The sequence below is a fragment of the Harpia harpyja genome, chromosome Z, assembly GCF_026419915.1.
Source record: "Harpia harpyja isolate bHarHar1 chromosome Z, bHarHar1 primary haplotype, whole genome shotgun sequence".
Lineage (NCBI taxonomy): Eukaryota > Metazoa > Chordata > Aves > Accipitriformes > Accipitridae > Harpia > Harpia harpyja.
This window is the reverse complement of record NC_068969.1, coordinates 9,887,741-9,915,003: the sequence shown is the minus strand read 5'-3', so window position 1 is coordinate 9,915,003 and position 27,263 is coordinate 9,887,741. Positions and strand designations below refer to the sequence as shown.

General features: G+C 34.5%; 1 protein-coding gene across 10 annotated transcripts in view; it reads left to right on the top strand.

Annotated features, from left to right (window-relative positions):
- ERC2 (ELKS/RAB6-interacting/CAST family member 2) overlaps window positions 1-27,263 on the top strand; it is a 542,890-nt gene that overhangs the window by 416,480 nt on the left and 99,147 nt on the right. For all 10 annotated transcript variants that reach the window (XR_008233624.1, XR_008233625.1, XR_008233622.1 and 7 more), the window contains one exon: window positions 7,244-7,309. Coding sequence is in view for 1 of the 10 variants with exons in the window: in XM_052777994.1 (XP_052633954.1) it covers window positions 7,244-7,270 (27 nt within the window). In the remaining 9 variants the exon portion in view is untranslated. The remainder of the gene's footprint in view (window positions 1-7,243; window positions 7,310-27,263) is intronic.

Genomic DNA, 27,263 nt, shown 5'->3' with positions numbered 1-27,263 from the left:
AGACCAGCTAAACTGGGGCTATATTAAAAGTAAGAAGTAGAAAATAGGTTTTGCTGTCTATGATACCTCCAGGAGATGGATTTTGTATATTGAAAAGTTATACCTCTTCTTTGCTTACAGAAATGAATTTATTTTATGTTTTGAGGTTTAATGAATGTGATATAAATGTATACATACTGCTCAGTGTGTATATTTATATATATCTGTATTTATATGTTAGCTTTGCAGTCTTTTCCACATATGGAAGAATTTTTTGAGATCATGTTTAGCTATAGAAACCTCTCCCCCTCACTTCCCCTGAATGTGTGTGTTAGAATATACAACACTTATATAGAGGTTTACATTTATCTTATATTTCTTACTAGAAAAATTAGCTGCCACCATCATAGTCTAAAATAGGTCTTTAGACCAGCTGAAAGAGCCAAAAATGCATTTCTGGGAGACAGTAACTTGATAACAAAAGTTGCATATCTGGCACTGGTTACTTAAGTGAGATAACATGTCACAGGCTTTCACTACAAAGGGGACCATAAATTTTTGCATTGCAAATCTGATTTCACGGACCACTTCTTGTAAGAAGCATTGAGTTTCCGCTTCATCTAGTGATAAAGCTTTAGAATGCATGAGTATCTGGTGAAACATCTTATTCATGTTAATGCTAGTCTGGGTGTTGTAAAGTAAGTGGTCAGAAACAACCTTTAGCTTACCCCCATTGCCAGTATTTATGTTTGATTTTAACCTAACTATATACAAATAGAACAAATGGTGAGATGGGGTTTGTAGTCATTTTCATAACTGAGTGATGCATGGTTACTTATGACCCCTTCTGTTATGGATAGGTTTGAAAATAGACCTGTGACATAAATCCATATTGCTGAAGCAATTTTTAAGATTTATTCAACTTTTTGAATATACAAATGAAACATACAGTAAAGACCTTCTAAAACTCTACGCACCAAAGCCTTAAATGCATCCACTGTTACTCTTTCCCCTTCCAGTTACAGGCTCAGTTCTTCAAATCATTCATGCACAAAACTCTTCTGTAGTCAATTGTTCTGTGTGTGGAGAGTTCGTGGGATTTGTCCTCAGCTATGTTTGCTCCTAGAAATTGAGTAGCAGATAAAAGACTCTCTCAGCTCTGAAAGATTCTGATTTTAGATTAAGTTCTTGATTTGAAAGACATGTCATTGCTTAGCAGGTAGATTTCTGTGTCACAAGGGGAAATTAATATTTGTAAATGTAATTGTTTGCTGTAAGTAGGACAGTTTCACAGTCCAGAGCCAGTAGTTACATGTTTAATGACCCATTAGTAGCCACAGATAATAAGGAGAGTAGCGTAAATCAGTCATCAGAAAGTTAGTTCAAGAGATGAGCAGGTTATCACTAGATTTATTTAACCCAAGTTAAGACATTAATTCTTAGCATGCCAGCACATGAAAGGGAAATGTGATGAGCCTTGTCAGGAAGGGTCTTCTATTGTGGGAAGAGAGCCAGAAAAGCTTAACTCATCAAGTTTTTAATGTTGCCTGTGTTGCGAAAGCTTTTGTCTAAAAGGAGATTAGGACTTTTTTTTTTTCTTTTTTTTTTTTTTTATTTAAAGAATGGATTTTATAAAGATACTTGCATGCCACAAAAGTGAGGGGATGTGTGCTGTACTTCAGCTTTGTGGAAGTATTTGCTGTCTGTTTTTTGAGTCAGTTTCACTATATTCTTCACGTAACCAAATTTTATACACCAGTGGGCCTCATAGTAATGCAGAATTTTGCAGTCTTTGACTGCATCTACATTGGGGTTTTAGTTCTGATCAAAAGTGCAGATGTGAATCAAATCTCCTGATCATTCCTACTTACTGCACTATGGTTCATATTCAGAAGCAGTGTTGGAGTGGGCACACTGAATTCCTTTTTGATTAAATTTAACTGAAAGATGCATTCCAGGAAGTCCCCCAACACAATGAAATTGCTAAAGGGAATTCAGTCTTGGAAACAGAGCAAAATTAATCCGGAATACCTCCCCCAAGACAGGTGTATTGTACAGATGCTGATTCTCAGTACCAGTTGTATTGGCTATAGATCTGTTGCTGCTGCACCACACTGCTAAATATAACCTCTTGCAACTATTTCACGTTCACCAGTAATCAAGAGTATGCTATATGGAGAATGGTTATGAATAGGCTTAAAATTTCTGGCATCTGATTATTAAAATTTTTTAGATATACTTAATCATATAGACCATGATCAAAGTTATCCTTTGTTTCTAACCTGCTGTGTAATGTAACCCCTTTTATCTGAAGGCCACTGTCTCAATTTACTACTGAAACTGATGAACCTTAAAGAATTGATGGCTGAGAAATATGCCTGTAAATCTTGTATTGAGATACACTTCAATAATAAAACAGAGGCATCTTTATACACACTTTCTACATCTGTATGTAGCATTTTCCAAGTGCTATTCTTTAAGTTCCTCATCCTGCTACTTTGAAGCCGGTTCTGAGGTTTTGACATTAGGTTTTGTGGCAGTTAGATCAGAACAGTAAATCATATTTAGTAACACCAGATTTTTTTTTTTTAAGATGTTAAGCAAATATGGTAAGTAGCAGCACAGAAAAAAGGAAGGACTAGCAAAAGGATGAGATAAAATCAGTGAATTAATAATCTATAAACAGCCCATGTACAAAGGCTTTCATAGTATTTGAGATTATACCACTGTACTGTACTTAATTATATGTCCAAATTAGAGACTTGGATGTCAGTCCTAAAAATACAATGCATTCAATATCTTAAATATTTTGAATTTATAAGAAGTTTATAATAATTAAGCATGTATACTAATTTATCAATTCAAATGGTATTTCTTGAATTTTGTTTTTTTCCCTTTTTGCTGGTCTGTAATTGAGATTTTGCTTTGCAGTTTTTGTCATTGAATTGTTATTCTTGGCCCTATAAACCAATGAAAGATCCAAGTTTAAAAAGCAGTTAATGTACACAAACATTAATCAAAAATTACTTGATTATAGTTTATTGTTTGAAAGAGCCGTAGATTAATGATTCTGTAGGATACACACTGATATGAAAGACTAAGCATACTTCTCGAAGCCTCTGATCCAATATTAATAGATGATAAGCCGTAACTGCAGCTTTTATTTTGCTTCACAGTGTGTCAAGAATGCAAAAATAGGTAATGAACTTCATTTGTCTCAGAACATCAGTGAAGAATTCTGTATTCTCTTACATTATTTGTTTGCATTGAGGTACCACACCTTAGCTTCTTGATAGAATAGTTTATTCATAAAAACAATGAAAACTACAATCCTGAGTCTTACATGCTTTTTATCCAGTGCTTTCGGGTAGTTTTTTCTATCCATACAGAAAAGATCTGTAAAACCTATAACACTAAGTTAGGATTTACACCATTAAGTATCCACTCCTCAAAATGTAACAAGCAGCAGAATGACAAGGATAGTTGAGTCTTATTTCATAACTTTGATTGAATGCACTGGAAGGAGGTAGTGCAGGCTTGAAAACAACCTGTCTGCTTAATGGGAATAGTAAGTGATCAATGAGTTCTTTTAATATTCCTTTAAGATCTTGCATCTGTACGTTATGGCTTCTGTTAAATTAAAAAGTGAGAGCACATATCATGATGTTATGGTTCTTTGGTTTAATCCTATTTTTTTAATGAAAAAGAGGGTCGACATTCTCTGATATCTGTAGGAATTTTACTTTTCTCCTCAACTGTCATCAAGCACCAAGTATTTTTAGGTCAGTGTGTTACCTAGCATCAATATATGACATAATTAACTAACCAGAAACATATTAGGTAATAAAGCACACAATTATGAAATATTGGGCTTTTTTGATAGGGTTGCTAACTGAGCAAGCTCTGCTTAGGTTAGTGCAAGTCTATTTCTCTTCTATAAATAATTAGTGCATGGAATTGAAAATGAGATACGAACAGATTTTCTAGGTTAGGTATATATCAAGTCACAATACTGTATAGATACAGGTTTTTAAAACAAGACACTGTTGAGACTGGTTTTGAGGTTGCTCTTAGTATTAAAAATTTCAAATTCAGTGAGGGTTTGTTTTTTAATTCAGTTGTCTGTAAAAACAGATCACTGAGTTAATTTTTTATGAACTTGTTAAGCACTAAAATTGGAAAATATGTAATAAACTGTGTACAGAATAAGATCATGGCACAGACATTCTCACTAAAACAGATGTGAGGAAAAAAGATGAAAGAGGATTTTTATTAATTGTAGATGTTGAAGGAGAAGTGGACCATGGTCATAATCTGGACCTGACCACTCAATAATTTCTTCATTAAATCTGTAAATTTTCTGAATTATTTTGAATACAGTTAGCCATATCTTTTAGAAAGTGTCTAAGTCTTGATATAAAAATCTTCAAGTCATCCAGAACTGATGTGCTATTGAAAAATATGTACCATATTTGCAGTGCAATTACATCCTATAACCTCTGTCTAGCTTTTTTCTGCTAAAGCTGTCTCCTTTTCTGTAAGTGTTAGTTAATAGTGATCAAACAATCTTTTAATATTTCCTGAGTGACCAGGTTGAGTGTCTTTTGTTTCTCACTGCCAAGTTTATTTTTCAGTAATTTTGTAGCTGTTTCCTGATCTGGTTACAGTCTTTCAAATATTCACAAGAGTATGACATGAGCACCAGATGTGTAATTCTATTATTGGTCTTATGCTACCACATTGAGATACAGCAAACTTTTTGATTTTTATTTCACTGCCTGTATTTGTCCTTGTAAATTCAACATTGTATTGCATGTTCACTTCCACCATGATCTGTAAATCCTTCTTTGATATCATCAATTTCAGATGCAGTCCCCTGTCTTCTATGTTTGCCCTGTACGTTTTCAAATGATGACAGTGTATACATGATTTCAGTCATACGTGTATGCAGCTGATAACATTTATTAGTTAATCCCAAATACGTTCACTTTTCCAAGCAGTCTTTGTTAGGCTTTTTGTTCAGATCATGGGAATACAGAACAAATTTGGGATGAGAAGTATCTGCAGGTCCCCTTCCTTCTCCAGCAACATTCATTGTATATAGAGCTAATTTTGCTGACACTGTGTCTTGTGGCACATCATCAAATGCCTTACAGAAATCTCAGCATATTATTTCAAAACACTTACCTTATCAAAAAGAGTCTCTGTGTAATTGAAAAAGATAGAAAGTTATTTCAACAGGACTAGTACTCAATAAAGCGATGTTGATTGACATTAACTGAGCTCCAGCTTTTAATTTATTGCTTATTGTATATCAGGATCAGTGTCAAACTATATAGCATGTAATTTCACATAATACTCTTTAAAAATATTTGACAATATTTGATTTTTCAACTCTTCTAGAATTCCGCCAAAAAGACATCATGCAAATATTTGAAGTAAAAATGAACGTCTGCCTGTTTGAAGAATTACAATACACTAAACAGCAAAACAGCTGTATGTAGTTAGGAGGAGTCATTTGGAAATGTACTGAGTTGCCCATGTTGTTGATTTTTGCTGTTTTTAAAGATATCACCAAAGATTAACCTAATGCATTCTGTTAGTGAAATAGGATCAAACTACCCAGTGGAAAAGAAATCCTTCAGTCTTTCTTCAACTTTTACTCTGGCAAAACTCTTGTCAACTTCAAAGTCAGTTCAATTAGCGTTAACAGGCCTGAGTAACAGTAGCTCCTGTAGAATTCAGAGGGAAGGACTTGTATTTTCAGTGAGGCGAACGCAGCTCATTGGAAGTTTTACAGAATCTGTCCCTTTGTTTCAAAAATAAATAAGAATATTCAGGCCTTACCGTGTCTTTGCTTTGTGGTGTAGTTGTGCAGACCTTATAACTAAGACGTGTTCCAAGTTAACTGTAAAAAATTTACCCACATTTCTTCTGTGTTAAATGATAGCTAAGTTTATAGTGGACTGTCAGATTTCTTTACTCAATTCAGCAACATGCAAGACATCTATCTTAACATCTGGTTTTTAATAACAGTTGACATCTGGGAGCTCTTTTTTATTCCAAGAATGGACTAGGAACAGTAGTGATACTGGCAGTGTATATTTTCAGGCTAAAATTCCTGTCCGTTTCAATCATAATTAATTACCATTCATTTTATTTAGGTTTTAGATTTAATTAATTGCCAGCAACATGTTACACCAGCTAACTTGCAAAGTTTTGAAACTGTAGAATGTAATTTTTTTACATTTCTAAAATATTAGTGGGTGAATTTTAAGGATATCTAAAATAATGAGATTTTATTTGATTTTGAAATGCTGAGTTAAATGAAAAGCATTGTGTTGCGCACCTCTATGTTCTAGAAGCAGAGTATCGCACCAGAATTTGGCACAGTAGAACTATATATACATATGCGTGTACACACTGTGTGTGCATAGATGAAGAATCATTATAAAAAATGTTATCTTCAGTAAATGTATCCAGGGAAGAACATTTCACTCTGCTGGTTTAGTTCATGTTTTTTATTTTGTTCTTTTTAACTTCAAGTTTATAAAAAATGTAAAGAAAGACCTTCTGCTTTCAGCATATCTACAGTAAAAGAATCCCTTTTAAAAACAAATTCATGAAATTGTTATGATTTTTTTATATTTACCATTAATGTTATCTATCATTAAAACTCTAAATAAATGAGTAATACTAATGGTTCAAAAATGGAAAAAAAGAGAGAAACTGTCTAACAGTATTCAACAATTTGCAGTGTTTAAGGATTGCTTAAAAGATAGATTTAATTGATAGCATGTTAGAAAAGTGTACTTCACTAATGATAGATTTTTTGATTCTTCAGCAGTTTTTATCTTTTAACCTGACAGAATGTAAGACAATTTGATTACAGTAATTACTTTGCTTACTTGTAAGGTTTCATCTCTTTCTGCTGTCAATGTTGGTTTGAATTGTGTGCAATTAAAAAATAGATAATCTTTTAATATTTAATCTTATAATCTACTTCCTACACACTGTTTTAACTGGGTGGGAAAAATGTTTATGTCACTGTTGTTGGGTTTTTTTGTTGCTATAGATGCAGATTCTTGTATATGTAACACAAACTTGTTCAGTTTTCTTCACGGGCTTACATTTAAAAAAAAAAAAATCATGTTTTTAACAGCCAAGAAAATTGTATTTTATATGCACCAAAGTAACTAACCTTTTCTTCTTTCATTCCAATGCTAACATCTTCTCTGTGCATCTCCTAATGTCTGGCACACAGGATGACGAGGAGGGTATATGGGCATAGCCGTTCCTATAAACCAAAGTTCCAGTTTTGTTTTGAGGGGTGAGAAACTCTCTTTTCTATCTCTCTCAAGTTGCAGTCTAATTTTTATTGTTTTATTTTAAACTGCATGGAGCTGTGTGTTTCTTGACAAGTGTGTTTGTGAACCCTGTAAAAAATGTTTTTTCATATGTAATGAACAATGAGAAACTATGTCTAATGGTTTAATGGTCTACTGGTTTAATTTATTTTATAGCCTATTATGGCTAAAGGTGTAGGTAGGTACAAAACTTTAGAAGGAGTGTGTTTCTATCTGTTTGTATCTCTCTAAAGAATTTCCTTTTTTCAGTAGATAAGAATTTCTTTCAACTACTATTAATCTGCTATATCACCATGAAAATCGCTGTAAGAAAACTGTAGTATCTCTGCAGAACGAGTATGAAAGTTTGATAGTTAACAAAGTTTGCTACAGATAGGCATACAATTTTACTGAAATAGCATTTATAATATGCATGGAAATAATGAGACTACCTATTAAGCTAAAACGTTTTAGTGAAATTGTAAAATAAGTAGCAGATGCTTAATAAGGGAAGTATAATCTGTCTATGCAATACATGCTTTTTGCCTGAAATAATCTGATGGACTAACATCCATGCAGTAATTTGGTTGTGACATTTAAGAGTACAAAGTACAGCTTATTTTGTTTAAGACTCTTTCAATTATGAGTAAATATTATATTGTCACTGTATGTCAGTTATTGATCAATGCATATCCACTTTTTTGGTGCTTGCCTTTGAAGCTGTAGGTAATTTGTAGCTCATGATCACTGTGGTCTCAACATTGCTAAGACCATCAGGCCTGGTGGTTTGCTTGTAGAAAATGTTGCTCATGTCACTATGTCTTACTGGAACAATTCTATTTACTACAGTGGGACTGTTCAGAGGAGCAAAATCTACTCACATAAGTAAAGATGAATGTGTTATTAAAGCTGCCATACTTTACTCTATATTGCTTTGCCCCTGTCACCCTAACTTGAAGACTATGATTTGTTTTGTTTCCAGTAGTGTTATAAGCCATGTTACAAGTCAGTCGTTCCATTTGACAGGAATAAAATCTCCAAAATAATTTTTGTTCTTATATACTTACTTTTTAGAATACCTGTGACATCAATATTAGTGCTATCCATAATTAATAATTTGTATTTTGTTTTAAAAAAAAATTAAACAGTTGAAGCTTTCTATCACAGAGAAGTTTAAGATTCAACAATTATAAAATAAAAATGGGCACTGTGATACCATTAACATTTAAAAGAAAGCAACCTTGGTTTATCAGAGTATAGCTATAAACCTTTTTGGTTTTATGCTTTCTGATTCAATTTTAAATGTTATGCTTGTATAGGTCATATGGGTAGATAACCTCTGCGTTTATGGACACACATGTTGCATGTGGTAACAGTAGGAAAGGATGTGACTCATATTCTAAATTTTTTTAGTTACACTTTCTTCTTTCCTGAAAATAAGCAGACTTAAAAAGAATCTGGAATTGTTCTTTTTCACATAAAAATGTAAAAAAGGTTTATGGGTTCTCTTAGAGTTGTGTTTTAAGTAATTAGCATGTTCTGTTAACTGCAGCTGCATGATATTTTAATAGCAGTTTATGATGTTATTTAAAAGTAATGTAATTTTCAGCTGTTTGTCAGCATCATTCTTCTGGTTTGGGTGTGGAGAGCAGATCTTTGTTTATTTTCCAGGCCCATATATATTTCCAATTTAAAAACAGACATTCCTCTCTGACTCTTTTGTTCAAATGCCAGCATAATTTATCTGGTATCGTTATATACCAGACTCTTGACAAATTACTTGTTTGCTGTTTCTTTTCAAGTGGGGGAGCACTGCAAAGGTAGTATGACAAATAGGTGGTAGTAGGCATAGCCTGTCTTCCAGACTGAACTCATGAGCAGACCTGTCCTTGTAGGTAGAATAGCCATGAGTCTAGTGGAATGGCTATCGTAAGGTGAAAATTCATGTCATAGACCTCCTTCCCTAGAGGAAAAAATTAATTTAGGTCCCAGACCTATAAGCCTTTCTCAAAATACATCTGGTAATACTAAATTTCCTCATAATCACTGTTAAGAGCTGTAAGCATATCTTGCAAAAGAGATGTTTACAATAGACATACTTAGAAAAAATAATGGATAAATTTTTCTAATGTGCACAGACTTGAGAGCTAACAGCTTGATTTGGCTGTGTGACCACAGGAGTTTGCAGTGTCCACTCATCTAGCTCAGCAGTGGGGGTTGCTCAGGTAGAACTGAGCTACGTAGCTCTTGTATTAAACCAGAGGAAAACTGGATTTAGTTCTGAGAAATGTTCTTGAAGAGTAAAAGTTATGACATAAATTACTTTTGAGGTCTTTAATCCTCCTTTCTGATGTTTGAGCAGAGCCGTAGTTAAAAATTACTTGATTATAAGATAACTCTATGGTACCTTCTGCCACATAGACTAAAGCCCTGGATCTGTTAAGGAAATGAAAATTTTGGATAATTGGATTATTTCCGGTTTCTACTTACAATCAATACTAACAATCAAAAGGCTGATACGGTTGAATCTTGCAAGGACACCATCCTTGTAAAATACACGTTTTCCACATTTGTTTGCTTTGTAAAAAGTCTGGACATAATAATTAGTTCTGTTATTATAACTTGCTGTATGATACTCCTTTTAGAATCCACTTTATGATGCTGTAGTTATGGATTGAAAGGAATAGTGCCTGCAATTTAGTTTCGGAACATTTTAATAATTTCTTTTGCTATTTAAATAAGACACACAAGATTTGTCTTGGATGCATATGGCTGAAGGCTAAGTGAATTTAATAGCTCAAGTAGTTATTAACCAGGGTGAAATGAATTCTCTTGAATGTTGCATTACTATGGAAAAGTGGCATTGTTAACAAGAGTAGAGTATCCAAGTAAGTGATTACAATAAATCCATTTCTGTGCAGAGTTTTAAAGCTCTAGGCATAAACTCTTCACTACAGAGCACTTTGTCCTGTGTTTTTGACAGTGCACGTAAGAGGAGTTTGGATGCTCTTCTCACCAAGACAAGGTGATGAAACTCCCTGAACAATTGTTCACCACCAGGAATGATGGGTGCACAGTTCACTCCTGTTATCTTCATTGCACTGTGGCTGCAGGGTTAGGCAGGATGGCTCCAATCTTTTTGCATGATAGTAGTAGAGTGGATCACCACTCTGTCAAACTGGTGAACTTTAAGCAGCCTGTTGAAATAGATCTGGAGACTAGATAAATGGAATGGGAACGAGATGGAGATTTCATCTCCATATAGGAAGGAGCTGATTTCACTTTTTAGAGTGTAAGGACTCTTAAAAGAGCCCTTAATTCATGGGATTAGACATGTTTTTATCATTTTTCCTCTCTCACTTTCTCCTGATTTTCATAACAAGTAGTATTGCTGAGGAAGATCAAATCTCTCAGTCAGCTGAATGTATATTAAAACACAGACTTAATACAGTTAAATTGGGTGTATATCTTCTTTAGAAAAGCTCTTCTGTATTTGTTTTTTACTGCAGACTTCTATCAAAAGCTAATTGTGAACATGAGAAAGCCAAGAGACCCAAGGAGAATGAACATGAGGGATATATTTTGTGTTGGAGAGGAAAACATAATTTTAGCAACAATTGAATTTTAAAACTATTTGAACTGCAAGAATGTGGATTTCTAGAAAAAAATCTTTCACCTTACTTTTTTATAGTTTGTATATTTGCCATAATTTTTAGTTATACACTTTAAATTATATGAACTATGGATGCAGCAATTCCATTGCAACACACTTTTGTTTATGAACCAAAGCATATTAATGTCCTTTTAGAGTCTCAAAGACACATTTGTTTTGCTTTTAAAAAACTTGTATACGAAGTGTACAACGATTTTGAAAACTGACTATCAAGAGACTGAGGGAATCTTAATGTAATTTTTGTTACAGTAGTGTAAAACAAATGATATGCTTTTGAATTGGAGTTGATTTTTCTTTAAGAGGATTTTTTTTTTTCCTACAAAACAAAAAGCCCCTGAGATACGAAAATGTTTAGCTTCTGAAATTGCTTTGTTTCAAGTCTAATTTTATCCTGATCATATATTCTTACTAACATTTTTTTAGGTATAATGCAGATAGTCTCATGCAATCAAAAGTTTTCCTGAGGCCATGAGGTAGTACTCTGCCTAAGTAAGGACAGTGCAGGCTGGGCCTCTAATTATGTTTAAAAAGTAGTAAGTTAAAAATCAGTGAAGTCCTTTTAAACTTTACCACCTCAGTGCTCACATACTACACAAGAGTGACATGAAATGATGGTGGAAATGTAGAGTGGCAGGATGAGAATGTGTTGTAAGGTTATAGAGAGCTAGTTACTCATTAAGGAACTTCAGGCGAGGTGTTCAGGGAAATCTCACTGGCCAGCAAATTTGGTAGCACATGTAGCTGCACTGGTTGGGGCTTGTTAGAAACAAGATCTCTTCCCCTCTCCTTGCCCTTACAAAGGAAAAAGAAAGAAAATCGGGAGGTGATGATAAGTTTTAAGAGTTAAGCCTATATAGCAGTCTGTCATGGGTAACTGGAGCCATGTGATTCTCAGAAAATGTGACTCGTGGCACAGCTGAGGTGTGCAGGTAGAACACAAGTGCTTGTTTTTTCCTTTCCAGTTCCTACCACTGAAGTGCAGCAGACACTGGAAAAACAGTTAGGACTTTGCCACAAGTTGTCCATGTGTGTCTGTAATAGAAATCAACACAAAACCTGTTTGTACAGAATTTTGTTTGTACAGTACTGTAGACTTTATTCTTTGTCAGACACGAAGTAAATCAGATGTTTTAAAAGATGTTTAGGAGTGTTTGGACAAGTTTATTGTCTGTTATATCCTTAGAACAGGGTTACCTTCACACCTGAAACAAGGAGGGACAGAAGCTTGTGCCTGGCAGCAAACAGTGTCTAGTGTTGTTGCAACTAGAATCATAAAGCTAGTCAGCTAAATTTGGATTTAGGAGCAGAACATAAAGTCTGTAATTTTAAAATTTTGCCTTAGTAGACACTGTGGAGGCATTCTTCAGGGGGCATCAGTGTCATTCAGTAAAAAAACCCTTCAAAGCAGAAATTGTCTACAGAGTGGGTGAAAGAAGAAAGCTTCTTAATTATTGCTCAGGCAAATATTCACTGTTCACTTCTAACTATTGGATGTGTTTTGTGTGTTTTCAGGAAGGAGAAGAAGGCTGTTTTAAAACAAATGTGGTGCCTAGCTTTGTCTTTGTTGAGATGTGGTGAACAGTTCTCTTTCAAGATGTCCTTACTAATAGCAGTATAAAGCATAACGAAATTTGGTCATGTTACTATATAAGGATGTGTTTAAAGACATTAACTATTAGCTATTGTTCTGCTTTTTGTTTTCATAATTTCAAGTCAAGATTTTTGTAAATAATTTATTTTTCTTTATGTTTGGATATTCTGTTTAGCCTGTTTTGGAAAAAACATGTTAATTTTGAAATGAGTCTCAGCAGCATGCAAAGCAATGGAAAAATAAAGAGCATGACTGTATGCAGTGTTCATTTTAATTTTCTCATAGACTGTATGAATACTAGCTCTATGCTTAATTAGCTAAATGGGTGTTGCTACATTGACTGGAGCCCAAGGGCATTTTAGATTTGTGAATTTTTAGACATGATTGTTGTTTTACTGCAGCTTGGTTTTTACTAAACAAAAGGAGGAACCTCCCTAGGAATGTTTGCTTTGCAAAGTATGGACAGATTTGTGACTAGTCTTCATTCCTGTTAAAATATTTTTATTCATAATGGACGATGGTTATAGTTTTTATTTTAATTGGGAAATAATATATTAGCTAAAAAGTTATCTTTCTTTTTTTCTTAAAGATGTCATTACTAGTGCTACTATTTTTGGGTATTAGTTGTCTACCACTGAGACAGAGTGTTTTCATTAAAAGAACATAGGAATTTATTTAGCTGTATGTATTTGGCTATTTTTTATTGATTATACACTAGAAATACATGAATCGCTTGACAAATGCAAAACTTTTTCTGTGTTTCCTATGGAATGGAAGATGAGTAAAGAAGATCAGCATTGTTCTTTTGAAAAAAAAAAAAAAATTCTTAACTTTCTGTTACAACACTGGAACAGCCAAATACATTAGAGTTAAGGTCAGAAGTTGAAACCCTGGGCCCACTGAAGTCAATGAGTGTCTTATTATTTATTTCAGTACTGTTAAGTTTTCACTCAGAGCAGTTTCTGTCTTTTGATTTGTTCATAGTCTTAGTAGAAAAACATCTGTGCATATACTTATATGTATTCTCAAAAAGATTTGTACAAACTAGATGCCTTTTACTTTACTCCAACAGGCATTTATCTTATCTTATCCTTGGTATTTATGAGACACCAAATCACCCTCATGTCTAGCTGTAGAACTTTATTATATAAATTGAATAGGTTTTTGTCTGTCACTTGTATTTTAGGTGGGTGAGTCAGGCCATTCTGCCTGAACTTTGGCCTCAGCTTCTTCACTGCAGGTGCAGGAGGTGTGCAAACAATCAGAAAATGTAGCTGATGAACTGAACTTCAAAGCTTTTGATGTAGTCAGCCTAAAGACAACAATCACAGGGCCTACAATCATCAGTCGTGCTCTTTTATAATCTTCCATAGTAAAAATAAATAACATACTAGAGCAATTTTTAACACTGTAGAAAGTGAGAAAAGGCAGTATGTATTTTCACAGCTAAACTTTGTTTCAAAATGTTATAGTTGCTGTAAACAGGAGTTAGATAATCACTGACTTCACACCAAAAGAAGTAATCAAATAATCTAGATATAGCTTAATATCTGAAGCTAAGCTGACATTTTGAAAAAAGTAGCAAAAATGTGCTTTAAAGAGATGAATTCAATGATGAATTGCATTTTGTTGGATTGCACTTCTACAAATATTCATGTGAACATGTGAAATGACTATTATTTGTCTTCAAAATAGTTTCAAGCTGTTGTTTCCGAATATTAGGGTATGTGAATATGGGACTGGCAGCACAGCATTCCTCTTGGAAGGTCTTGGTTTGTTTGGAAGCAGGAGTACCACCTGACTTAAACACCTAATCAAAGGTCATATGACCTAAACTTTTGAATGTCAGATTTTACAATTGAATACTAAAATATGAAAAAACTAGCCAATTTTGAACAAACATGAGATTTATATAAATTGCTTTGGGAAGTTTATGAAAAATACAAGAGAAAATGTTCAGTAGAGTACAGAAAATAACACCTAATAAAAGTTATCTAATATCTATTTTTAATATGAATAAACATACTTATTCTGTTAGTTATACTGCTATAATGATGGGGTTGTTTTAAAAAAAAAAAAAAAAGAAAGAAAACCTCCCTGTGCTGACCTACTTAACATCACTGAAATGCCAGTTGTCATTGCATATGTCTCTTGATTTCCTCGAGGAAAAGCTTTGATAGGTGATGACTGCTATCATAGATATCCAGTCCTACCAGCCACAAGGCCTGGAGCCAGTTTTGAGGCACATCCCCGTCTCTTACGCTTCATGTTATTCTGGCAGTGGTTTCTAATGCAGATTTTCAGATCACACACGTGCAATTTTTGAAGCACTTCATCTGGGTGTGGTGGTTAGAGCTCAGACTGAAGGGAGTGAGGTGTACATACAAAGAAACAAATAAAAAAAAGGGCATTTGGCTGTTTCAGCAGATGTATATTGCTTGCACAGCCATTCCCTTTTTCTGCCAAAGAAAAGGAGTTTGGCAGGATGGGATTGTCTTGAGTTTGAGCCTTGAATCAGTGGCTGAAACGTGGTAATTTACAAATAATTGTACAACAAAGAGTACAATACAGAAATCTAGGAAAAATATTTATTCATGTGATTTAATTAAGTTCAGTATCAAACATCTTGGGAATGTTGCTTTGACAACATTAAGCTATTTGTATACTTGTGCTCTAGTAGCAAATATTAATGTAACGGATTAGAGATAGTTAAGGAATGCCTGTTAATATTCCTCATTTTGCTATACTGTCCCACTCTAATTAGGCATCCATTTTGGCATCAATATTCTCATTTGTTCAAAAAAATCTATTGTGCTAATTGCCCATTTCAAGAGATGACTAGGCAAAGAGCAACTTTAGTTGTTGTGATGGAATATCCCTGCATATCACAAATGGCAGAGCCTTGCTGCTTCATTTTGCTTCAGTGTTGATCTTTGCTTTATGGACAGTTCACCAGTGAAAATGTTTACGGGTCTGTTTTCCAGAAAAGCAGTGATGATTTCACTGGTTCCCTCCTGGAGCCTTTCAGATCATCTGGCTGGCCAGAGCATGAGCTCTTCTTCAGCCTGGCTCTGAGTTTTACCAAAGTGAGCCAAGCTAGCTAAACAGTTCATGTACTAGTTTTATTTTGAACCAGATCTTTTTGACTAAAATGAGCAAGCTACTCACTTGAACAGTGTTACTGGAAGATTTGAAGAAGTAATAGTCTTAGAAGGGAGAGGGACAAGTAGCTGGAATCTCTTTCAAGAGCATATCTGGATGTGGATGAGGATATCTGTCCACAGCCTTAGGCCATGGGCAGAGCACTCTACAAACAGCTGTGCCAGTTGATGATGTTATTACCACCCACCCTTACGTGCTTATTACTATTTTTCTGCTAGAGGTTGCTACCCTCCCAGATCTATCAACAGAAGAAATCAATCCCATATCAACTTCAAGCAAACTGAGTCGGGTTAGCTTAAATAGTGATGAATACCCATTCATCAGTCAAGCCTGTTTATCGTTGCCTACTGTGGATTAAAGAGCACTCTGACATTTCTGACTTTCTGTTGGAAACTGTGTGGTAACATCTAGGTGATAGTTGGTGAAGAGCGGCTAGTGGCAGTAACATCTTCAAGTGGAAAAGCTCGGTCTGGAAGAGAATTATGTCTGTAAGTTAAAAACAAAAAGACCCTTACTGAAATCACTTTGTCTTCAAAGGCTCTTGCACCAATTTAGGTAATCAGGTTATTAAAATAATTTAAATTAAACCAGAGCAGTTTTCTCGTTTAACTAATCAGAATCAGAACCTCTTTGTTCATTTTGCAGATAGACATATTTTTACCAGATGCAAGCATGGAGATGAGTAATAAATGATATTTTCCATTTTATATAGGAGCTATAATTTTAGATAGTAAATCTGTGTTAAATTCTAGGAAAACCAGTTCTTCAAACTGTTTTTTGGTTGGATTTTTTTTGATAGCTCTTGCAATAAGTCTTTGCTGGGCCAATTATATCAATAATATGATTAATTTTGTCACACATGGCTCTAGGACCTTGAAATGCATTAGGTGATAAATCTCAAATAAAGCTGAAAGCTTTGCTCTTTGTAGCAGATTTTAAAGTGTGTCTGCGAGCATTTACGAACGACTACTGTTCCCTAATGTGGCTGAGGCCTAAATCTTTATTTGTTGGAGCCATCAAAGCAGCACAGTACAGTCACATTCTTTGTGTAGTGTTTTACATCTGTTGACCTGGCTCCTGCATGTGAGCTTTTCATGAGGATTCATTTTAGTTCTAAGAATATGGATAGGGTCAAATGTAAATGCTGAGGTAAGATTTAATGATTTAGGAATTCTGTTAGCTAGGATGATTTTGATTATGGCAGTTAGAGGCTTTAGGTCTGATTTACATGGGTTCTATACCCCTATAGGAATTTATACCTGTGTAAGTAATAACAGATCCTAACATTTTGATTGAATTAAGTTGTGTTCAAGCCTTTTGGGTAGAAAGTGCTCTGAGATTGCCTTTACATTTTTTTATGTAATTGAGTATTATATACTACCTGCATTAATTGTGGAGGGAAAAAAAAGGATAAAGGTGAAATGCTTTACTTGTTTGCAAAATGTTTTTATAATAGTTCCTGATCCAATGTTGGACTTGCCTTTAATTTCATGCTACTGAAAGAATTTTTTACCAAGTCCCTGAATTTTCTTCCCTGCCTTACTCTATGCTGTAGTTATGATTTAAATCTGTGGCTAGATTTAATGAAAACTCCTTATCCACCCTATTTAACTTATCCTCTGTCTGAGGCTGACAAAATGGTTGAGAAATTTACATAGATCCTGCAGCACTCATTTGTAAGATATTTATGAATGGTAGGTCATCCTTTTAAAAACTTATAAAACTTCTTGAAATCTGTTTGCTGGTTGTCTTCCAGATTTCTTTACCAAACCAGATACAGCTTTTATTCCATCTTTTACACAACTGTGGTCATTCATCTTCTAAGAGATTTTTTTCTTCATTTGTAAATTTGCTTAATTTCTAAAGTCAGCAGGAGAAATTTTAATAAGAAACTGTCTTATTGTTAACTGTTTTATAATTGAAATGAACTATTTTACAATTGCAGTGTTGCAAATCAACCTACGTTGAGGCTTGTAATGTATTTCCAGTGTGTAACTAATAGATGGAAAAATATTTAGAACTTGAATTGCCATGCATTTTAGGAAAAATGATAAATACTCAAAAAATACATGCTAGTAGTAGTAGGTTTAGGATTGAATCCGTCAACCAAAAAAAGCTTGCAAGAGAGAGAAGGGCTTATTCTCAGGGAGATAATGCTTTTTTTACTTGTTTAATAAATTCTCTAATTTTTAATTAGAATAAGTGAAGACTACTTGTTTAAATATTGCAGTGTCTTAGAGTACCTTGTCTTTTGGTTTTCTAGGAAAGACAGGTCTTACTATGAAAACTACTAAAGTTGTATGGGAATCCTCCACAGATACAGTCTTATTGCTTGAAGAAAGTTTGGGAAAGTTTTATCTGGAAATGGTCCTTCAATGTAAGAATCGGAAGAAAAATACCCTTTCCCTCCCTCTTGAGAGCAGTGTAGCTTCTAAGAATGTATTTTAAGACAAGCTGAGTGAGAGCCCTGCCTTAGTTACAGAAAAAAGATACTCTACAGAGAAAAAAAGTGAGCTCTCTAGCTATATTTAACTGCTGTTAGCACCAGGACAAAATGAATACTGTCAACTGTACTTTTACCAATGTACTCTGTCTTTCCTTGAGGATTTATAGGTTTAAATGTACTGATCATCTCCTTGACTCTGTCTGTCAAACTTTGATCTGATGTTGAAGTGTTCAAAAGCTGCATGTGTTGCAGTATTTCAGCAAACTTGATCTTACAGGTTTAACTTAAATATTGTTTCCATTTTGAAGTCTGTCATATGGGTGTACCACAAAGACTGTTTGGTTTTAGCCCTGATGTCTTGGGTGGTGGTATGCAGCAAGTAACAGAATACTTGGAATAAAGAAAAATCCTGAAATGAATCCCTCCAGCTATGGGCCAGTTGAGAGCTAGAGAGACGGGATGTAAAGTAAAACCAGTATGTCTCCCTTTGATCAAAGGATAGATTCCGCACCACCACCCAGCAGGTGATTAACACATAAGTACATTCTCCCCTAAATGGGCTGATTGGACAAAGTTAAGTAGCTGCTCAGCACCCGTAAAGCAAACTTCAGTTAATAAACTGATGTTAGAAATATTTCAAATGTTGTCTTTGTGCATTCAGATCCACAAAGTTACATGATCTGATGTGCGTAAGTTGCTACTAAATTGTCTTAGAATATGAAATTCTCTAAAGGAAGAATTACTAAGTACCTTCTGAAACTTCATTTTTATTTTCAGAAAACAAGCTCTTTCCACCCATAAATTGATACATATTTTCCAGTTGTGTATGCTTTCTGTATTTGGAGAAATTCATTAATAGTCAACTGCACTGTAAATTTCGAGTAGGGTGAAACAAAAAGTGTAGGGTGTGGTGGTGCATGGTTTTATACATAAAAGCCATTCAGAAGCAGACTTCACCAGCTGGAAGATCTGTAAGCCAGAGACTGGTTTTACTTCAAAAATAATGACAGTGGGCATTTCACTTTGTTTCTAGAAGTATAATACTGGGTTTAGAAATCTTTATTTTCTTATGGTTTAATCTAATTTTAGTTATTACATGCCAAATACGTGTTTGTTGAAGAGGAAGGATGTAGCACATGAAGCCAAGCCACCACTGTCCTGAAGAATTTACAGTGCAGTAACACACTAATGTCAGTAAACTCTGTTGTTGTCCCATTGACTTCTTTGAGGACAAAATTTCACACCAGGACTTTTAAAATGGAGAGTGTGTCAGCTATGCTGTTCTCATTTTCATGATTATGAATTGCTTTCCAGTACAAATCAGAATATAATGACCACAGTCTAAATATAAAAGACCTCTGCTGTATTTCACTACTAGTATGATAGAAAAATCTCATCAGTGAGTGCCTTTTTAATAAGTAGCCTCACTTGGGATGTCTGATAGAACATAATCTTAAAAAAAATTTTATTCAAAATTCATTGTAGCACAAATATTTTTGTATGAAAGATAATCAAGCCATCTCTCTCACCAAGCAGGATCTGCCACATATCATCATACAGGACGATGTATTTCAGAAAATGGAAAGCAGTAAGCTAATTACTAAGCAAACTATTTTTTTCATCATTTTCTTATGTGAGATCACGTGTAGGTACACATATGACACATACAGGTTTTGCTAGGAACCTGCTAACAATAATTAACTAAAAGTATTTATCCTGTTACCCAAGAACTCTACGTTCTTCTTAAGATCATGATTGAATTTTTGAAACAGACAAAGATGTGCTGCCAGATTCTAAAAGAACATGAAATAAATAAATCTTAACCAAAAGAGATGCAAACATTCCAGAAATAAAGTGTGGATGTGGTGTTCTAGAAAATAAAGCCCCCAAATCTATAAAAGCTGTACGGGATATTGTCTTTGTTATAAGACTGCACCGTGGTTGCTACGAATTGTGTGCTTTGGTATTGATATTGTAATGCAATTTTAGCAAGCTTCTGTGTAAGAAAAATATTGTTTATCAACCAGTCACTTTTCCTTAGATCAAAAAGCAGTAGTTGGAATATAAAACCCCCAAATCTGCAGGAGAGGTGTTTGACAAATTAATGTAATATAATAAGATGGAATAACACTGTTTTAAAATCTTATTTACTTACTGTTTTTCTATATTATTCCCACAAATGGTGGCTAGAGTGTGCAGAGTTTGCAAGAACCTAATATTCTCTTGGCAAATGTTTCAAAGATTAATGATCAGATAGTTCCAACACTGGTGTTTTTAAATGATGACAGATGAATAAAGGCTTTGTAGCAAGGAGAAAATGGGTGCTGAGGTGCGGAACGATTTATTCTGTGTATTTTGAGGCTTTTTTAATAATAGAAAAGCCACTTGCTTCTTCAGTGACGAGTTTTGTGTTTTATGTTTTTAGCTAAAGACACTGTCTTTTGTGACATACTGCTCAAAGCCCTGTCATGATATAGCTTAACAAAGCATCACCAAGTATCCTGATGTGCAATCCTGACTGCCAATCACTTGGTACCTAAGCAGATAGGCACTATCCCGAATGTCCTCGGGGTGAATTCTTGTTTGCATTTCCTTTACAAAAAGCCTGCGGTTGTTATTACACCTGCTGGTGTTCAGTGTCACTGACCTCTCACCTAATGTACAATCAGGTGCTCTTTTTTAACAGGCAATCTGGCATTCAGCCCACTTAAATTAGGTTCATTTGTCATGTACTCCTATCTGCCAGCAAGCAAACTGGGGAAAAAGAGGTCAAAGTAGGGATTTTTCAAATGTAAATGTTTCCTGGAAGCTGCTGTTGAAACTTAGACATGTCATTCAAAATGCATGTTGCTGCCTGCCTTCTTTCTTAGGAAACTAATTGTCTTTTACAAGTACTTGCTTTTCCGAAAGTCTTTGCAACAGTTTTGCATGAAGTTGTTGCATGCATATTTTTACTGCCAAATATTGTTGCAAGATATAAATAAATCACTGGGCTATATTAAAAGCGTATTTCGCCCAGATGCTGCTTTGAAATACTGGATTAAAATGGAAAAAATTAGTTTTAAACCACTTACAGGAAGTGGGATCATGCAAACGGCTGGTTTCATTTCCAAGTATCTCGTTGCAGTCAGTGCTTTTGTATATGGGATGTGTACAAATTTATATTACAATATGATATTAAGTCTACATTTTAAAATTATTTCATTTTGTCCCCCTTTATGGGGTTTTTTTTTGGCTAATTTGATCACAAGGGCCAATGTAGAAGTAACATGGTCAGATGTAGATTCTGGTAGTAGATGATGTTACTTCTTTAAAACTTAGTGGTAATTAACTTCCTGAAGAATTTTGTGGATTCTGTCAAATTACTAAATATTTCAATGCCTGTGACAACACTACAACTTGTATAAGGCAGTGATCCTTGAATCAAGATTATCACAGCAGATACAGCTATCCCCAGTAACAGAGATGGAGCGTGATGAGGTGGCAGGAAATATGCTTTCTTCCTTGTAGAATAATAATTTATTTTTAGTTTTGCCATTCTTATAAAGGAACTGAAACTTCATCAAATAACTATACAATTGTGCTTGGATCAAAAGTTAACAATATTGGCTAAATAATGTGTTGTCTTTTGCTTCTGCTTTTTCATTTCTACTCTCAGTAATGAGGAGGGAAGGTGGTTTCAGGTTGGTGATATGTCAGTGAGGAGGAAGGGATTGGTTATGAAGTTGGGAGTGGGCTTTCTCACACTGCAGATTGACAAAAAGAGATTTCTTCAAACCTGTGATTGTTATATGTGATTGAGCCACAGACAGACTTGCTGGCCAGTATGAATATTTTCAGGCAGGTGGAAGGAGGAAGGAGCTGAAGAACCTGGCTAGTTTTAGCACCAGGATGGGGTGTAGTTTGTTTTGGTATAATTGAACATCTGAGATGATAGAGTGAAAAGGTGAATGACCAAACAGGTTATTTGGGTTATGTCCAATGAAAGTGGTAGGTAAATTGTATGCTGAGTTAGCTTTGGGGATAGAAGTAGGATATGGGGAAAACAACAAAGGACTGAGAGATATAAAAATAGTCATTATTTCTTTACTCTCTTCAAGTTATTCTTTGATAGATCTTCACCACTTTTTTTGAGGTTCCTTTTGTTTCCATTTTTTCTTGTTTCCCTTTTCTTATGTTTCTACACCTTAATCTTTGGATAACCTCACCTGCAAACACAGTTTATTTACTACGTCTTTGCTGATAGTTCATTATCTGCATTCCTACCCCAGATCCAACTAATTTTCTTCAAATTAAAATCATGGCTATTGTAACCCTCAGGTATCTAGTTATTAGGTTGAGGAAATACATCTAAAATAGATAATCTACTTTTGCTTCTGTTTACTTGCTTTCATGATCATTATATCATAATCTGACTTTTCTAATATTATTTATTAATTGATTTGTTTAGATTTCCCAAATAGCCAAACTACCATGATCTGTAGTTTACTTCTGCAGGCACATCAAATGAGCAGCACACAGCTGAAACCTCAAAGCAGGAAAGTGGAGAGAGGTGAGGTCTAGAACACAAAGGAAGACTAGGTTTTCTTTTTACCTTTGTTGTGCCTGTGTTGTGCCAGAGCAGCTTCTGTTCTGATGACGTTTACTTTAGGCTATGAATATGAAAGGCCCTTTAGGAAATTGGCTTCCAGAATAGAATACAAGTGTTTTATTCATTGCTAAAGGTAATAACTAACACATATAAACTGCCTGCTACTCTAGATGAGTCACTGCACGACAGTTCTAATACAAAATAAACTGGCTGGGATTTAGTATGGGTGGAGATGTAGTATACACATCATCTTGCCAGCCCACAGAAGAATCTTCTGATGGGGTCTTTCCAGTGAGTTAGACAATGTATATTAGTTATGTTACTATAACAAAGCATAACCAAAACTATTTCAGTAGAAAGAAATAGTCATAACTGGCACAGTGAGTTATGTTATCTTCAATCATCTACAGACCAGAGTACAGAAAAACAGAATGGTGTAGGTATAGCAGATGTCAAGTGGACAGATGAAAGAAATCCCACTCCTAGTGTACAGGGATCTTACCTAGGTATTCAAAAGATTAATTCAACAGTCAAAGTCTTTAAACACCATCTTTCAAGACTTAAAATTCTTCTCCTACAATGGATTTACGTCTCTGCCGGGTGAATTCTATTAAGGAAGACATAATTCATGTCCTCAGTAGCTGAAGAACAGGTCAAATTTTAAGAAAAAAACCCCAACAAACTATTAAACCAATCGTATCATAAGTCCTAGTATTTGTTTCATATGCTTTTATTTGCTTTTGTGAGCTAGCAACAGCGTATGAGCCCTGAGAAAACTTTTCTTCTTTCTTCATGTCTTTTTGTCAGTTCTCGAAAAAGCCCTACTCCCTCAGAAAAGTCTAAAACATTGTTCTTTTGTTCTCCAAAGCTAATGGAAACTACACTGGAAGAGATATTTTATCTGATTTTTCTTCTTGTCAGATATCTAGATTAAACAAGACAGATAAGCAGGCCACATTTAGGTCTTCAATGTTTTGGGTTTTTTTAATTATCCATTAGTGGATGGAGAATTCTGACTTATAAAATGAGTTAGAAATATGTACGTACAATGCAGTTAGATATAGAATATAAAATATAATAAAATATATAATGAAGTTAAAGATTCCTTAGAAACTGCTGTTCTGAGATGGTGAACAAGTAATGAGTTCATATTACATATCGTATTAAATATTAAATCATATATATCATATTACATTTCAATTTTGAATTGGGGAAACCACTTTTTTATTCTACAGTTCTTAGTATTTTCCAAATCTCTCTGATTAAGAAGACAATCAAAATAATTAAAGCAGAAAATTATGCATGGTCAGTCACTTTTAAGGAAGTTTTCACTTTTATTACTTAATAAATTGTTAGATTAAAAAAAATAAGTTTTCAAGGTTAATAATACCATGTCTTCTGTTTTCCAGTTGGTGAAAGGTAGAACAGAGTCTTAAAGAATTGGAAAAGTCTTCCCAGAATTTCACAAATTCTAAACAGTTTTTAGGAGCTGGGGAGGAATCAGGAAATGTGTAGAAAGTTGTATGGAAGGTAAAGTTAGTTACTGTTTCCCTCAGTACGGATGGATCATCATCAATGTTATGTTTTTGATTTAAAAGAGCCAGGGGCTTGTCTGTCAGTCGTCGTCTTTGCTGGTCTATCCAGTCTACAAAGACAATTAAAGGCTGGTAATTGGCAGAATCTTAAGTCCACTCCAAATACAGCTTATTCATAGGAATTCATCTTACTGTTCTCCCTCCAAACAAACAGATGCCTCATAATTTCTGTTTGTCTACTTTGCTGTAAAATATGAAGAAGAGATTTTAAAAAGAATCTGTTAATAAAGAGTGCACAGTATAAATTTACTCCTATGAAAATCAGGAATGACTCAAGACTTTGGGTGTGTGGCAGAGTAAGAATTCTAGGTCCTTATTGCCAATTTCCAAGGCAACTGCTGAAGTCAATCTTAAACACTTGTTCTCACTTTAGCAATTTCTGGCAGAGACAATGTTGTATTGTATAGGACAGCTTGTATGAAATCCAAAACAGGACAAAAATTTGGAAACAATGGGAGAATTTGGCATTTATTAATCTGTAGGGTGTGCACATAGTTTAAATAACTTTACAATGTGACATTTATGTGTGTTAGAGTCAATAATCAAAAGCTTTGCAGATTTAGGAGAAAGAATTCCATTTTAAAACAAAATTAACATGTCATAAAAAAATCTTAACATAAAACTGGAATGCAGTATGATATAGCACACCAAGGCTTACATTTCCAAATCCTTTTATGTAGCCTTTTCTGAACACAAAGCCCGGTATGTACATGCAAACTGAAAAAATGAATCAAATGTAAGTCAAGCATCAACAGATTTTTGCACTTGGGTTTGAGTATATCGATTTCCCCAAATTACTGTGACTGAGTGCATTTACGTTTATTATCATTTTGTTTTACAAAATGTCATTGACATCAATGAATCACATAGAGGTACCAAGAAATAATATGTTCTTTAGGTAGCTGCATTTTTGTCATTTGAAAACTGGTAAATTTCCCTTTTCTTCTGATTTTCTTAGAATTGTACACTATTTACATTACTGTGGTGTAAGAGGTGTAACATGGTAAAGAATATGACCAAAATGCTAGTACGCCATCAAAGAATTCCCAATGCTAAAAAAAATGTGCAAGGGTTTGATTCACCAGATTTAAGCTTTCTTTATGTCAGGGCAGAAATCAGGTCTACCAGATTCCAGATCAGGTCTGTAGTGTTTTCCCCAGGGCTTACCACTTAGTAAAAAGAAGGCCTGTTGCGCAGAAGCCTTAAACGTATAAACTCAGCTATTTTGGTTTTGTGGTTAGGACAGTGCTGTTTATTGAGTTTCCAGGTAGGAATCTGGTAGGTTATCTAGCACTCAATGAATTACTGTATGGCCATTGAGCTAAAAAAAAAATCAAGATGCTTACAGTGTCATGATTGCAAATTAGTCAACTAGTCAATCTGCTTATTTAAAACAATATTATAAAAATGACGAGATGGCTTCTGGCATCATTTCCTGGTTCTGTAAGGGCATATTTTGATTTGCTATTCCTATTTACAATGACTTCAAAGAAAACTCATTAATTGCCTTGCCATACATGCTACATTTTGTTGGTTTATTTTTATGTTTGCAAGCACACTGTAAACCTGAAAAAGTAAATATATTGTGCTCATTAGATCAATGAGTTCCTAATTGGTTTAGCTTCTGAATGCTTGGGAATTTGACATGCATTGAAACATAAATATGTCAGTGTTTGGGGTTGAAAGAATAAATGACATGACTCTCTGCTTAGTGAATAAGATATATTTTTTAATGTACTATTTTGTTATCCTGACATATTCAAGGAAGTTGAATTCTAAATTCCGTTGGCCGGTTGGCTTGACTTTCTTGCCAGGGTCAGGGGATTGAGTAGTTGTGCCAAAGTTTTTTATTCATCCCTATTTACACGGAGTGACTGGAAGCTTTCAGAGTCAATCATTCCAATCACTCATACCTGAACGGAACCCACATGAATGTAAATCCATCTGGCATTTACCCATCCCATTTAATTTGCATATTTAGCTATATGGTTTGTATCTTTTTTTTGTAGGCATAGTCAAATAGTGTTTATTATTTTGTGAGTCTAGCTTGACGAGTAGCATCCTCTATGAGTCAGTGAAAGAAGGAAGAGGGTATAAAGGACATGCTCAGGAATAATGCCTCAGTTTGCTGTTTATCTACGGTTTAAGCACAACATGTGCGTGCAGGCGTGTGTATTAGTGAATGTCTCTTTAACTAGCTGTGTGGTATGAGGGTCAACGTGATGAGGTAGAGCATGCCAGTTTTCCTTCCCAAAGGATCTAGTTGTTCATATTGGCAGGAAGTTTTACTTACCAAAGTGGTTAGCAACTGGCAAAGTGAGCACATCCAGGTCTGAGGTATTCCTTACACACATTTCTTCATGGGAATTTCTTATGTTAACAAAGGTACAGTATGCAGTGTGCTTAATATTCTGTTTTATTTATCAAGGCAAAGAAACAACTGTATGAGTAAGGTCAATATACAGTAAAAGTTATTTTAGGTTGAAGGTCAATATGTTGGTCCTTGTGGTTTGTTGTTTAAATCTCTGGAGATTTTACATATTAGCAGCTATTTCCTGGTAGCAATAGGAATGATGTGAAATCCTAGAAGGATTTTCACTTTTAATTTTCCCTATCTTCTTTCCTTTTAGAGAAGAATGGTACTCATCCTCCTAAAATTAGTTCATTTCTTAGTTGTAAAGTTTATATAACTTTTGAAGACTTTAATATTTTGCATGTAGTAAAGAAAACATGTGAATATGTTTTAAAAACTACACAGAGCTCATTCATGTAAAACCTGAATAAAATTAGATCAATTGAAGTGTTCTGTTTACAAAACTTTTACTCTCTTCTCATCTGCACCAAATATAAAGCTATAGAAAGTCCTTGTTTAAGCTAGCA